The 15,470-nt window shown below is 43.1% G+C and overlaps 2 protein-coding genes across 10 annotated transcripts in view; both read left to right on the forward strand.

Moving 5' to 3' along the window:
• Nucleotides 1-8,723, forward strand: part of UBE4B (ubiquitination factor E4B) — a 36,062-nt gene extending 27,339 nt beyond the window's left edge. For all 4 annotated transcript variants that reach the window (XM_085242347.1, XM_085242346.1, XM_085242349.1 and 1 more), the window contains 8 exons: nt 661-896; nt 1,559-1,685; nt 1,970-2,114; nt 3,216-3,350; nt 3,728-3,919; nt 6,180-6,354; nt 6,834-6,980; nt 7,392-8,723. In XM_085242347.1, the coding sequence (XP_085098473.1) occupies nt 661-896; nt 1,559-1,685; nt 1,970-2,114; nt 3,216-3,350; nt 3,728-3,919; nt 6,180-6,354; nt 6,834-6,980; nt 7,392-7,453 (1,219 nt within the window). In that variant the 3' untranslated portion in view covers nt 7,454-8,723. The remainder of the gene's footprint in view (nt 1-660; nt 897-1,558; nt 1,686-1,969; nt 2,115-3,215; nt 3,351-3,727; nt 3,920-6,179; nt 6,355-6,833; nt 6,981-7,391) is intronic.
• A 1,438-nt stretch (nt 8,724-10,161) lies between these two features.
• KIF1B (kinesin family member 1B) overlaps nt 10,162-15,470 on the forward strand; it is an 83,317-nt gene continuing 78,008 nt past the window's right edge. For 4 of the 6 annotated variants that reach the window (XM_085242338.1, XM_085242344.1, XM_085242342.1 and 1 more), the window contains exon 1: nt 10,162-10,470. The gene's annotated coding sequence lies outside the window, so the exon portion shown is untranslated. Of the gene's footprint in view, nt 10,471-10,756; nt 10,890-15,470 lie in introns of those variants that run through there. The other 2 variants (XM_085242345.1, XM_085242340.1) reach the window with 2 other exon arrangements.

The following is a 15,470-nucleotide window of genomic DNA, read 5'->3' on the forward strand; positions in this document are numbered from 1 at the left end:
GAAGAATTTTCTTAATGATTTTGATCTTAAGACCATTTAATTTTATGATAGGGTTAATTGTTGCTAACCTCGCAATCCCAGCCTGGTCAACAACATTAATTATCACTAGATTAATTAAAAAAAAAAAAAAAAAAAAAGAAAAGAAAAAAAAAAGGCTTAAGTAGTACAAAACTGCCTCCATTACAAACCTACAGGGATTAAATGCATTTGTTTAATTGTAGCTGTTCAGAAAGGCATGGATACTATTTGGATGTAATCCTGGAGTTCTGAAGCTGATTACTTTCTTCCTGATAACGTGCCTTAAAGTTCAGACTGTACTGTGGTGCGTGAGGAGGAGAGGAGTGGTTGCTTTTGCTTTCCTGAGGTGCTGTTGTAGCAGTACTCCATAGCAAATCTGCTATTATGTGCAGCAGAGGATTTCATCACATTTCAGAAGAGAATGTTTGGAACTGGGGCTAAAATCCAGCTGCTAGTGGACAGCTGGCAAGACTTCTTGGAAGAGTAATAATGTCGTGTCTATAGAGAAAGGCAGGAAAATATGATAAAAATGACTTAAGCTTTTCCTGTTGTTAATGAGATAGCTGAAAGTGTATGGTAAACATTGTTTGGAATACAGGGCTGGGTTTTTTCATTTTGTTTTCCTTATCTCTACTTTTTCAGATATGCTCCTCAGGTGCTTTATGAGCCCTGTACTCAGGACATAGTGATGTTCCTTGTTGTGATGCTGTGCAACCAGAATTACATCCGAAATCCTTATTTAGTAGCCAAGCTGGTGGAGGTGATGTTCATGACCAATCCAGCTGTTCAGCCCCGAACACAGAAGTTCTTTGAAATGATTGAGAATCATCCTCTCTCCACTAAATTGTTAGTTCCCTCCTTAATGAAATTTTACACAGGTAAGCAATTCACTGATGTGAATGTACAGTAAGTAGTAAGAATTATAAGGCACAAAGCAGTGTTAGGTGTTGAGAACCTCTTACACAAAAAATCAAAGTCAAGATAGGTCTTGGATCTTGGACAGACATAGTTTTGTTGCTCAGCAGTCAGGAGTCCTTCCACAGTCTGCTGTGCATTGACAAATTTTAGCACTGTATCTCGATGTGGTTATTGCTTGTGTGGTATTTAGATTCCAAACTGGAAAGCTGCTTTGTTTTCTAAGGGAGTATTGGGATTTATAACTAATTTTGAAAATCCTGTAGATTTATATGCTTTGCATTACTAGAAACAACTGCTTTTGCTGCAAAATTTCCAGAGTTTGTTATTACTTAAATTCTGGAGCATGGAACAGAATGGAGTTGAATACAACAGAAGGTGTGTTTCCTGACACTTTTCTTCAGAATTCAGTTTGGTTCTTAACTGGGAAGTGAACAGTGATCCTGTAAGTAGATGTTAAGGTGGAAGTTTCTGAACAGGAATTTTCTCTCTTAAAGCTTGGTGTTTGAAGGTCATCACACTGGAAACAGTAGGAGAGAGATGTAGTGTGTTGCACAGTAATCATTGTGGGAGACTTATTTTCAGTTCTAGGATCTTCTGTTCTAGATCCAGTTTTCTTTTTCAGATGTTGAGCATACTGGAGCAACTAGTGAATTCTATGACAAGTTTACGATCCGCTACCACATCAGCACCATTTTCAAAAGCCTTTGGCAGAATATAGCTCACCATGGTACATTTATGGAAGAGTTCAAGTGAGTAAGAAATTGTGTATGGTGCTGCTTACTGTCATGCGAACTGTTGAGGAGGCCATTGCCATTGGGAATGGGTGATGCCACTTGCCATTGTGTTTTAAATGACAGCGCTTCCACTAGAACTGGTGTATCTAAACGCTGAGCTCTGGACACCATGATCAACTTGGCTTGGGGAATGGGGTCATTGTTCAGAATATACAGTGCAGCAGGTGTGTTGCTGGGGTTGCAGTCTGCTCTGCACACCCGTCTACTCTGCAGTGATAACTGTGTTTCAATGTTTTCAGCTCTGGGAAGCAGTTTGTTCGCTACATCAACATGCTGATAAATGACACAACTTTCTTGCTGGATGAGAGTCTGGAATCCCTAAAACGTATCCATGAAGTGCAAGAGGAGATGAAGAATAAAGAACAATGGGACCTGCTGCCCAGGGTGAACAGAGCTGTTTTTCAAAGTGCCCTTTACTTCTTTTTTAATTTTTTAATACAAGACCATTGTTTTTTTGTTTTTTGTTTTTTATAAATAAGAGGCAGCATCAAAGAGCTGCTCCTGAGAAGCAGTTCAGAATGCTTTTTCTTGCTGTCAGTATGGCTGTGGTCACTCTGGATGACATTCTGCAAAAACAAACAAACAAAAAAAAACCCACCATCCTTCTGCATAGTTATATTGTGGCTAGCAAACAGTACTATGTGAAGTGGAAATAGTAAGAAGTTTAAAATTGATGTGCACTTAAAAACCTACATGGAGAAATTAGGACTTAAGTGTTTTTGAAGGAGGTTTTGGAAGTTGCTCACAAGTTGGATTGACTACAAGAAAATGGTGCTTTTATTTTGTTAATGCATTGATCCTGTGTAGCTTTGCCACAGACTACTGAAGTACTGCAGCTCAGATTTTAGCCTGATTAAACAATAATCACGTGTGTTGACTCACTGATGTCAGGTATTTCTATTTTAAGGTTATCGATTTAAAAGAAAATGTAAAGATCTTGTTTGTTAAATTTATTCTGGTTTGTTCTTGTGAAGCCTTTGTTCCTGTCGGTGCCTGCTAGTGAGGTAAAGCCATTACTGTAGTGACAAAATGAGCTGGTACATAATCTACAGATTGTTCCAGTGTGATGCGTTTACTTACGGTGGTACACAAACTAGGAAGAACCTTTCTTGGCTCAGAATTCAAGCTGCTCTTCAAGTATTGACATTTGGATGGAAGGGAAACGTAACCCGGTTTTGTAGTTGTGAGGAGTGGTTCTGGGATGTAAGCAGACTTATAAAACTTGGACTTCTGTAATACCACTGATACTCATCTTTAGTGTTGCAGAATTCTAAAGAGTTAGTGCAGCCTCTAGTAATAGGTAAAAAAAAAAAAAAAGTAAGCTGTGTCTCAAGTTAAAAGTGTATTATGTTGACTTGAATTGCAGTGTGTACTTCTGCCTGCATAGATTAGCAATGTGGCCATTAAGGTTTTCGTTCTTGATTGGTGATGAGGAAGGAAATTCTATGAACTTAACCTTGTAACCACTGAATATTTATTTTCTAGGATCAGCAGCAGGCTCGGCAGTCGCAGCTGGCTCAGGATGAGCGTGTCTCTCGTTCATATCTTGCCCTGGCAACAGAAACTGTTGATATGTTCCATATCCTTACCAAGCAGGTTCAAAAGCCTTTTCTCAGACCTGTAAGTCCTACTCAGATTTAACTTAGTACCTACTTTCTCTAACAGCTCTTCTTTTGGATAATGCCTTGGAAATGTTTGGTGGCCCTTTGTCTCCCTTCTCTTCTTTCTCCAATTCCAACTCTATTGAAATTTGCTCTTGAAGTTACTTAGTTATTACTTGAGTCACTGAGGTGGTGTGATTCTTCTAGACAAGAGCTGTTTGCACTACTTGTATTTTTTTTTATGGAGAGTGTGCCTAAAGAAAAGACACTTTGTGCAAGCCTACGAAATGATAATTACATTGGTTAATAATTCCTGATCTGGCTGTATACAAATCTGATCATAATCTGTGTTATTACTGCCTTTGTGCTATGGTCTGTTTTACTTTGCTCTTATAGGAACTTGGACCACGATTGGCTGCTATGCTGAACTTTAACTTGCAGCAGCTATGCGGCCCAAAGTGCCGTGACCTAAAAGTTGAAAACCCTGAGAAATATGGGTTTGAACCAAAGAAGCTGTTGGACCAGCTGACTGATATTTATCTACAGCTAGATTGTGCTCGTTTTGCTAAAGCAATTGCTGATGATCAGGTGAGCTCCAAAAATATAAGGGGGTTTGGGTGACAGCATTGTGCACAAACAAGGCTTTGCAGAATACTCTAGAAGAGTTTCATTTTACTTGCATGCTGCCACCTGGTTTCCATCATATGTGTTGGCAATTTATTTTCTTTGCAAATCATCTCTGTATTCTCTCTGCCCTTGGTAGATTGGTATATTTTCAAGGGGTTTTGAAAAGGAGCAGAGCCACAAACTTCCATAGCACTTCACAGAGGAAAATTCCTATTTTGTTAGTTGCTTATAAGCTGCAGCCCCATTGTAAAGCAGCAGAAGTACCCAGCCTTGAATTGCAAGTGGGGAAACTGAAGTGATTGTGTCCTGACTGCCCCTTCTGCTTCCTCACCAAGGACACACACAAAGGTAGAGCTGATGCTGAGAGCAAGAGCCTTTTTTAACAATCCAAAATTCATTCATAGACTAAGTTTCCAAATCATATACCCACTTTCTATGAAGGGCCACTTAATTATTCAAGTGGGGGGAGTAACTATTTGGAAATTTTGAGGAAAAGTCCAACTGGTTAACTGCTACTGCCATTTAAAGTTTAATAAACAGATAGAAAACTGCTTGATCATGGTAGCATCTCTCAAAAGTATTTTGATGAGTCTCCCATTGCAAATCTCAGCACGTATTAGCAGGAATCTGAAAACATTGACGAAGCCTGGCTTATTTCCAGAGTTCTTTTCTCTCTGAGCTAGTGAAGAGTTTGAGTGGGCACCGTGTGTCCTAAGTAGAGAACGGTATTTCTTGGAGTCAGGTAGCATATTCTCCTTTCCCAAAGAAAGTAGAAACCTGTAAGTTCCACTGCATTACATTTTGTCGTCAGACTCAGCCTTGCGCTGAAGTTGAATAACAATTTTTATTAAAAGAACATTGTCTAGACTATTAAAAGGCAATCAAAACATGGCATTGTGAAGCTAAAAGCAAGTGGCGCTGTAGAACATAAGCAGCTTTCAGGACCTTGCCTATTTTATTTTTTTAGTTATTTAGTGAGATGAAAGCAATGTTTGTTTCAGTCAAAACCACAGGATGGGCAGTTGTTTCTCTGTATTTTCTACTACGTAGCTGTGAAGTTGTGAGCAGCAGGCAATTCCTGCAGAGTGCTGCATGCTGCACCAGTTGGAAAGCAAGGGTTTGGTGCTTGAAAGAGTCGTCTTACTAGTTTGGCAGCAGGGTTGTTTTTCATGTTAGGAGGAGCTGGTGCTTTTTTTTTTTTTTTTTTTAATATTGCATTGTGCATTATCAGAGAAGTTAAGAGATCATCAGTATCTAACAAACTGCATGGTATCAGTTAGCATATTTTTGTAAGATGTACTTCACTATTCAATTATACCATGGATGGGCTGTTTAATCACATTTTTAGCTGTTGTTTTCAAGCTGTTTTAAATTGAGGCTTTATTTTTTTTCCAAGTATGTGAATGTAAATCAAGGGATACAGAGCCATGCCTTTACCAGTATATGTCGGTTGAGTTGTTTCCTACCATGTGGGAGAGAATACCAACCACAACAAAAGATTTAAATGCACTGCTTCTGCTCTGTGTGGCAGACAACTCCAGGGTCTGAATTTGTTTCTTTTTGAGAATAATAAACACTGCTGCTTTCAGGGGAAAGATGCATATGAAATATGTAACCTCTACTCCTTGAATGTTAAACCCTGAAAGCTGTTGCATCAGTCTTTTTTTTTGACTATGGTATTCTCTTAACAGCCAGGATGAAGTGGGCTGTTAATGAACCTGAAGATCCCCAAGAGGTGCTGAGAGGGTATTTCTGCTGATGTAAAGAGCAGTTCTTTTGCTGCCTTCATGTACAATGGTTGGAGAATTAGGGTTTAAAAAAAGCTTTTATGCGATATTTTTGGCCAAGACTGGTGAGGTGAAGAATACGGACAGATGTTACAAGACAAATATTTAATCTAAGGAACAGTGCTAATAATTATAGTCAGCCTCTCTGAATGCCTGAACCATTTTGATTAGTTGGTATTGTCTTCTAATGTGTTTTTTTTCTACCAAACAGTTTCTACAGTAGTAATGAGCAGTATAAAAGCACAAGTGTAACCCAAAGCTGATATTTTTGTGCTAGATGAAGTGTTCTGTACATTATGATTTTCTGTCTCACATAATCTGAGGTTTTATTGATCCCTCCTTCTGAAGTTTTTAAAAAGCATTAAAAGGTCTGTAGAATTTCTGTGGCATATTAGGATACTGCAGCTCAGCAAAGTTTTATGCTTTGCTTGTAGAGGTCCTACAGCAAAGAGCTCTTTGAGGAGGTCATATCAAAGATGAGAAAGGCTGGAATCAAATCAACCATAGCAATAGAAAAATTCAAACTTCTGGCAGAGAAAGTGGAAGAGATTGTTGCCAAGAATGCCCGTGCAGAAATTGATTACAGCGATGCTCCGGATGAATTCAGAGGCAAGTTGATTTTTCTAAATACTGAATTGTTAGACCAAGACAGATTTGTTTTGTTATTTTGTTTCTAAGTATGATTATGTATTAGTATGTATGAGACTGGGTTTATATCCTTCTCCATTTCGATTAAATTAGCCAATTAAGAGAGACAAAGGGTGTTTGTTTTGTTTTGTTTTTTTTCCCCTGGAACTGCACTGTCCAATCCAAGCCTTGTTTTCACTGCATTCACTGTAGTTTAAAACAGTAAGGAAAAAACAATCTGAAATATGGTGAAAATGGCTAATGCTTAACCTTTGTACTGTTTTTCCCTTTCTGTATTGGGACTAAATCCACTGCTCATTTTAACTTGCTGCTGCTTTTACCTATTTTCTGTAACTTCAGCAATACAGCTGATTGGAGACTGAGTATCAGTTCTGTGCAGTAGGTCTCTGTTCAGGTGAAGCTTTCATCTGTTGTTTTCAATGTGATGATTGTGTCCTCAGATCCACTCATGGACACTCTGATGACTGATCCTGTGAGGTTGCCATCTGGAACTATTATGGACAGGTCAATCATCCTGAGGCATCTGTTGAATTCTTCCACTGATCCCTTCAATCGTCAGACACTGACAGAAAATATGCTGGAACCAGGTAACCTTGCTTCTAAGTTGGTGATGGACCTGTTGAATGGGGGAAGCAACGTGTGTGCATTTTCTGTTCCATATAATTTCAGAAGATAGCACCGAGGCCTCACTAGAACTAACAGTTCTTGAATTTCAACTTGCATGGAATGCTTAATTCCTTATTTCTCCTTTTTCTGAAAATAAAATTGAACCACCCTTGAGTTCATAACTACTGGGCTAATGAATATTGTTATGTTAGGTAAACGGGTAATTCACTTACTTAAAGCTGTGCAGAAAATCCATTGATAGAAGAAAATAGTAGCAGATATTCCTGATTGGGTTTCTAGGAAACGACTTGCTATTAGTCATGAGAAGCAGCATTACTAAATAATTGAACTACCAAGTTAATTATTTTTTTTTCTCTTCCTTACCTTATTAGTGCCAGAACTTAAAGAGCAAATCCAAGCCTGGATGAGAGACAAGCAGAATGCTGACCATTAAGAGTTCCCTTGCAGTGCACGCCAATACCAGTGGGAAGAGCAGGGCGTGGGCTGTTGGCTGACACTGGGGCAGTTACACTTGGAAAGCTGCTGATGGGATTAGCACGCCCACTGGCATAACTTGCTGTAGCGACCAGAAGCATGTGGACAAGAAGAAAAGCAGCTTAAATCTTGTACATATATTTAAGTGATAACGATGGTCAATAACACGGAGGACAAATTAGGAAGTTGCTTATGTTACAAAACTGTCCTTCAGTATGTCACGTTTTGGAGTTTTTACAGCTGAATTATTTTAGCAATGATGAATGGATCAGGGCAGCATCCCTTCAACCTTATTTTTTACAGCCGGATATCCGTTAATTTGATTGTGGTTAGAACCTTGGACATTTTGCTGCTAAAATAACTTTTTCCTCTTTCCCTCCCTTCTTCCAACCATCAGACCTGCACTGCTGTCTTTTTTTTTTTTTAATGCAGAAAAAAATCCCTGTGAAGAAACAAAATCATTCCCCTGCCCTCAAAAGAATATACTCTGTGCGATAACTGTGCCTGCAACAAAGTGTTAATTTTGGGATCGTATTTTTATATTATGCATATTCACATATTTGTTTTTTTAATTGGTGTTAGAAGACATGAGGATAATTTGCAAAAGGCAAAGATTTGACATGTGAATTTTAAGTTCTGTTATCTGAGATGTCCCGCTATGCTGATCAAGATGCTCTGGTATTTTTGAAAGGCCTTGATACTGAGATACATTACAACAGCTGCCAAGAATTAGATGCTTGAGAATACGAGGATTTCAGTGACTTTTTAAAGAAAGAAAATCCATTCTTTTATCGCTGCAGATATAATATATGCTAAGTGACAGTTCTGAGCCGTTAGAGCTTGTCTGCAGAGAGCAGATCCTTTTATTCTGAGGCTGCATTTTTGGGGGCAGGGGTCATTTTTTATGTTGCTTACCAGTTTGTATCCATGGCTTGGCCTTACCAAAGCAAAAAGGGTGCAGGAAATGTAGAATTACATTTTTTTTTTCTTTATTTTTTTTTCCTTTTTTTTTTAAGAAAAGAGATTAAAAACATTCACAAACATTTTTGTATTACTGCCCCCTACTTCTGATACTTGAATTTCCTTTTTAAAAAGGATTTGAAACCACAGTGTTTTAAAATTAAGTCTGTAAAAAAAAGGTTGTTTTTCTTTTATTTGTTTTTCGCTGTGTCCTCTGTTCAGTTCCTGACTCTTGAACTACAATAAATGATGATACACACTCGCAGAAAGCGTTTCCTTTGTCCATCATTCCTTTGAATCAATGAGAGCAGCAAAAGTACAGACGTTTGGGTGGCATTACTCATGCTTACTGATTGTGAGTTAGGACCTGCTGATAACAAACATCTCGATGTGGAAAAACGAACACAGGTGTTAGCAGTACTTCAAATTAATGAATTTTCCTAATAGACTGAATCTTGGTGCCAAGGCCTCAGGGGAAGTTTTGGTTAGGTTGTGTATATCCCGTGCTGTGAGTATGGAATTTTAAGTTAAATTATTTTTTTTTCCCAAGGATGCTGGGAGCATTCCAGAGCTTTCATCTCCATGGCCTGTTGGAACAGAGGAATGTGTGTTATGCTTATTCTAGCTCCCTATTACAAATCCCTCCCACAAATTCACATCTTTCTCTTCTTCTCCTCTGAAAGTCACAGGACAAAGCCAGCTATGCTGTCATTTTCCAGCTGTTATTCGGCACCCAAATCCATCAAGGTTTATAATGTGGTAGGATGGTACGTAGCAAGCTATACCTTTTCAGTAGGCTTTTTTTTTTTTTTTTTTTGTCTTTTTTAATGAAGAGGTAATGATTTTTTTTGCATGAAAACTCTCATGAGTGTTCAGTAAGAGATTAGCTCTGTGGGTAAACATGAAGTTTTTGTTAGTGTGCTAAACTGAAGCGTATCAAGCATTCAATTGCTCCACATAAAAGGTTTGTTTGAAGAAATTCGGGTTGTTTCCCTTAACCTTCTACAAAAGGAAGAAATAGAAGCATTTTCACATGGCCGAGGTTAGAGGAATTGCTAGGATGAGTTTGGTGCAGGCAGCGGTACAATACAGTGCAATTGGTTCTTCATCACAATTTACACTGGGGAAATGGCAACATTTACATCTGAGTCAGCTGTTTGCTTCTGGCAGCGAGGGTGGACCGAGGCTCCTAATAGCAGGATGTGAGAATATTACTTAATTTAACCGCTTGCGTTAGAGAAGAGTGATATACGCTGAATATCTCAGAAAATGTTATAATGGTGGAAATGGGAAACCCCGCCCGCTGCTGGCGGGATGCCCCGAGGCGGGCACTGCCTCAGCGGCGGGGACGCGCCCTCACGGCGGGCGGGGTGAGGACGCGCCCTCACGGCGCTCTTTGCGGATTAAAAGAGGGCGGAGGAGGATTCTGCCACGAGCTGTGATTGGTGCGTCGGCGGAGGAGCCAATCCCGTTCGTCCCGAGGATCGCGGAGGGATTGATTCGGGAGGCGGAGCCTTCCATTGAGGACGGGTATTTCTGAGCTGCGATTGGCTCGCAGCTGTGTCAGGCTGATGATTGGCAGCTAGAGGGGCGGGCGGCGGTCGTCCCGCGCGTGGCGATTGGTCAACAACGGGGCAGCGCGGGCAGCGGAGAGCGGCTATTGGCTGGGAAGACGTTTCACCCTCCCCCTCGGAGGCGGGGCCGCGTGCAGAGAGCCGCGATTCTGTCAGTGTGGGAGCGGCGCGGTCGGGAGCGGACCGCTGTGCCGCTTCTCCCTCCCGCGGCCTTTCTCTCCTCCCTCCCCTCCCTCTCTCCCTTTTCCTTTCCCGCTGTCTTCTCGCTCTCTCCCGGCGGCGGGCGGGCCTCTCGGCGGAGGCGGCGAATTGTGATGGGGGAGGCCGCTTTCTTCCCTTTCCCCCGCCCCACTCTGCGCTCCTTCTCCCACCCCAGCCGCTGACAGCGCCGGCGGCCCCGCACCGCCCGCTACCCTCGGACCCCCGCGGCGGCCGTCCGCAGGTGAGGGGCGCTCGGCGCCGAGGGAGAGCGGCACAACGGCGACGCGGGGGGAGACGGAGGGGGGTGGAGAGCTCCGCCGGGAGCCGTAATGCGGAGCGGAGGCCGCTTGTTTACGCGCTGCCCGGCGGGGGGAGCGGGGGCCGCCGCGGGTGGGCTGCGGCTCGGCGAGCGGGGCGGGCGCGGGGCCCGGAGCCGTCGGGGCAGCGCCGCAAGGCCCCGCCTCACTGGTGTCTGTGCGGGCGTTCCATCCCGGCCGCGCTTCCGTCCCCGGCGGTGCGGCCTTTTCCACGCCCGGCGTCGCGGGTGTCACCGAGGTTCGCCGTCCTTCGGGCTCAGCGTCGCTACTCGGGATGCGGGCGCGGCCCTTATGCCGGCTGCGGGGTGTGCGGAGCCGGAGGGGTGCGGGGGTGGATGGATGGGTGAGTGGATGGATGGATGACGCTTCCAGGGCGCCCGCCTTGTGTCTGAGCAGCGCCAGGTAGTGGCTCTGCCCCGGCTGCAGCGCGGTGCGGTTCGAGGCAGCCATGTTGGGCTGGGGAGCTGCCGGCGCTCAGAGCCCAGGCGGGGGGCCGGGACTGGCATCGTGGGCAGAACGGGGGGGTGAAACGGAGAGCGGCGTTCAGTGCGTGCTGATGGACGTTCAGTGCGTGCTGACGGCTGCTTTCTGTCTGCTCTCTGAATCGCGGAATCAAGCCCTGAAAGACATTTGTGCCGTTTATTTATTTATTTGTTTGTTTTCAAAGAGCATTCTCTTCATTTCCATCTCCTCCCCACATGTTTATACCATCTGACTCTGCACCTCTTCTGTCCAGCGTTACCGCTCTGTAGCAAAGTCCCAGGGCAGCGATTTGCGGTGTGTGAGTTCAGCTGATATGTCAGACCATCAGCACTACCCGATCCTCAGAGGGGGACCTAAATTTGGATCCCCCGCCGCCCCCCTGTTGGCAACCCCTGCTGCTCTGAACAGCTGTTTTGCTCACTTTCCACACACTAATCTCTGGGCCCGTTCCTTGCCTTTCTTTAGAGCTGCTGTGTGGTTAAGTTACACATGTAGGAAGCAATTTTTCTGTTTAAAAGTTGGCACGTTTTCTGGTAGGCTGGTAGGCATCTCATATTGTTTCTTGCCCAGATAGGACTTGGTGGTTGACTGTTGAATAAAAGCAATACTTGTGTGTGTGAACCTTGTTTTTGTAACAGCTTTGGATTGGTTACAAACACTTGATGATGTAAATAAAATTTTGACCCTTTAAACCCCTGTTTTGCTTGTAACAATCTCAGAAAAAAAACAATACATTCTGAATTGATTCAGAACTTCAGAATGCATCCAAGGTTCCAGGTTCCAATGAGGTTCCAATGTTTATTTATGCATTTGGGTGGAGGCCCAAGTGTAGTTGCAGGTGCTTTGAGATCATAAGTGGTGATTGACCAATGTGGTTGTGTTTGGCGGAGTGAATAGCAGAAAACAGACAAGGGATCCAGGTGATTTGTTTAATGATACGTTATAACAATGAAACCTTGGTGTGCGACTTGTAGGACTTGGTGGGTGGTGGATATCATTTTGTAATAGTCTAGTGTAAAATTAATATGAAGGCTTTGCTTTTGTGCTGACAGAGCTCACCAGATGCGTGGGTACTGCCAGTGGGGTATTGCATCAAGCACTCATACAGTTCCTTTCTCGATCCTCTGTTGGATTCATACAGAGCAAACACTGAAAGCTACACAACTGGTAGATCCTTTTCAAGATGCAGAATGATTCATTCCACCCCGAACAGCAGCCTTAGAAGCCTAGAAGGAACATATGCAAGACAGCTTCATTTTCTTAAGGTTGTTCTTCTAAATCTGTCCCACGGGCTGTGTTACACATCTTCACTTACTGCTGAAGTTGTGTCTCTTCTTACTGCTCCTAGGCAGTGTTCTGTAGTACTCCATGGTACTTCTGGGAAACACGAACCTTGAAAAACCAGTTGTAGTTTATTTCTAGCTGTACAACGTGGACTTGTTTTGCCTTGTTGTGTAATTCCGTGTGGTGAAGGCCTTTATAAAACGTTATGACGAGTCAGTAAACTTTAAAAGAAAAAAAAAGGTTTATGAACTTTAAAAGAAAAAAAAAGGTTTATGGGAAGCCTGGAAAAATACGTGGTCCTGGGGCTAGTTGTCTTGTAATTGAAACTAAACCTTGTGTAGCGAGGTGTTCTTGTGAGCATCAGAAATCCATGGGCATCTGCAAGTTGGGATTTTGTCCAGCTGTGAGAAGGGGCAGAACTGTGAGTGAAACAAAAGTGAGTGTGTGCCATTTTAGAGGAGCATACCAAAGAGGGTTGGTACCTTCGGAAGTGTATTATTGGTTTTGGTGTTTTAGTGCCATTGGTTTTGTGCTCTGCGCTTCTTTACAGCTCTTAGAACAAGGCTGTCGTTTAGCCGGTGCGTGTGCAGCCGCTGGTGATGTCCTTCTCGTGTTCTCTGGTTGTGAATGTGGTGTTTACTCATGGAATTGGTTCCCCATATTTTCGGTGTGCGGTTTGTTGAGAGCGCTGATTTTTGTGGGTTGAAGTGACAGCACAGTCAGGTTGCTTAAGGCGCTCTGAGAGGATGTTTTGCTTCCGCAGTCAGCGTGTTGTTCTCCAGCTGCTGTTTGACAGGAGTGGGGATGATAGCACTTGGGGAAAGCGCTGCTGGTGGTGAGGCTGTACCTGCTGGTGACCTGTGCTGCTTTGGCACTGCATTGCCGTGCTGAAGAATCCTGTTCTGATGCCATCCCTGACTGTCCTGTGACTGCTTCTGGTAGTCTGAAGGGTTAAAAAACAGTAGAAGGGAGAAGCTTTTGATTCAGTATTGTACAGATCTAGCCTAATGTATGTATGTTTTAAGCTCCTTTTCTGTTGTTTGTTGGGTATTTTTGAAGATATGGTAGAAGAGGAGAGATCCAAGATGGCTATTGTGCAAGACAAAGGATTTGCACAGCAAACCTCCAGGTCAGTCAGCTGCTTATCATGCAGCAGGATGCGTTCCTGGAGCTGCAGTTTCCCTCTGCTGCCAGGCACTTTGGAAAGCAGTTCTGGCAGTTACTGCTGTTGGAGGTAACTAGCATTACATGGCCTTGTATTACCAGGAGCCAGGAGCTTTGTTTTCCATAATGTGTTCTGCTGTGTGTAAGAATAAAGTGCCCGACTGCATCTATTTAATTTTGCTTACTCCAACAGTAGATGATAATTTTTTTTACTCGTCCCTTGATTGCTATTTGCCAATAGCAGTTTGTGTGAGGTGAGAGCTCTGCTCGCTCCTTCTCTCTTTGCAGGGCCTCCCCATGGCACCGTGTTGCTCTCACAACTCCCTTGGCCGGTTGTGAGAGCTGGATGCTGCCCTGCAGGATGGTTATAGGATAGAATTAAGTAGCAGATACAGTTATGCCTTCCACTAAGATATTTTTATAGGCTATCTTATTTACAGCCTTAGTTCTTCCTTTTGCTGAGCTGTTAAATCAGTGATGCCTCCAAGTTGTCTCTGATGGCTCCTCTGAATCCCCACTTCCCATTTCTGCTTTAGCCAAATGTATCTCATAGACCAGGCATTTATCAGGAGCACTTTCTGTTGTGTTTGGTTGTAAATTTCTCTTGAAAAAGCAGCTGCTTGCAGCAATTAGTCCAGCAGATCTGAGCTGTGGTTCTGAGGTGCACACAACTTCTTGAAAAGCAGATGATTCTTCCACTCCATCGTGTTTTCCAGCTTCCTGTGTGTGTTGGTTACCTGCAGAGATAGAAGCAGTACCTTAAGAGGTGTTTTGTGGAAGGGTAACGTAAACAACTTCGGATGTGGGACTTTTCAGTATGAAGGGAAAATCCTTAAATTTCATAACTGCTGTTATAAGAGCACATTGTGTTGTTTCCACATCTCTTCATTATTGCCCTTACCTCCACTTATTGGTCCTTGTCATGGGTTTCATGTTAATATTGGTAGTTGGGGGAAAGGAAGATGAGAATCACCCACCCAGCCCATGTTGGGTGGCCTTTCCATAATCCAAGCCCTTAGAAATCAGCCACCAGTTTTCTGTTGTCCCGTGCTGTAGCACACCCTATGGACACTCTGCAGCCCCTTTTATTTCTGTAGCCTGGTGAAGAAAACTCCTGAGCTTGGAGTTGGTCACAGTGCTGTGAACTTGGCGTTAACAGAGACTGAATTTGATAGGATTCTTGAGTTGTGTTTTGGATGCAGAGCATTGAGTTGGCCGTGTGTGGCAATGCTCCTGTGCTCTAGCAGCAATTCTCAGGGTCAGCTGAGTAATGCCACCAGGCTGTACCCAGATTAGTCTGTCCCTTAGCTCTCCCGAGGGCACAGGTACTTACATGGGATGGAATTAGGAAGGGAGAGCATCATTTCCACTTGGGAGATAATCAGAAGGTGATAATGAAGGTGTAAACTTGGCACACACACACACTTAGTAATACTTAACCTCTGTGAAACGCCCACAGAATCTCCTTTAAACTTTGCAAATCATGCAATTCATTCCCATTACCTCTTTGCTGTAGTCTATTTAAGTTTGTAATGCAACTTCTTCATCTCTTACTAAATGATGAGATGCAGAGCTGTAATAACTGACTGCCTTGGAACTACTCGTTATACCACTTTGCTGTGTCACTGCAATATCACTGAAATTCTGTTGGTTTGTTCCTGTGGGTTTTCCAAACCTTGTAGTCTGCTGAGAGACCTCTGGTACCTGCTGGAATAAGAAATGTTTTCTTCTGCTGCTTCTGCTTGGTGGAGTAATTTAATTTCCATCTCCACCATGTGATGGCATTAATGAAGTAATGCGGTTTTATCAAGATCTTGTCCTGTGTGAAGATGTCATCGCTTGAATTGAGCATTTACCTACCAGCTGGAGAACAGCAGAGCTGAACTGCTTTTGATCTGCTAGTATGCTTTGTGATCTTGTAGCATTATGACTACATGACGTGGGTGTTTCTTTGTGCGGAGTACAGCAAGCCATGGAGCAAGCTTTCAGGTCT

The sequence above is a fragment of the Meleagris gallopavo genome, chromosome 23 (genome assembly GCF_905368555.1).
Source record: "Meleagris gallopavo chromosome 23, MGAL_WU_HG_1.1, whole genome shotgun sequence".
Taxonomy (NCBI): Eukaryota; Metazoa; Chordata; class Aves; order Galliformes; family Phasianidae; genus Meleagris; species Meleagris gallopavo.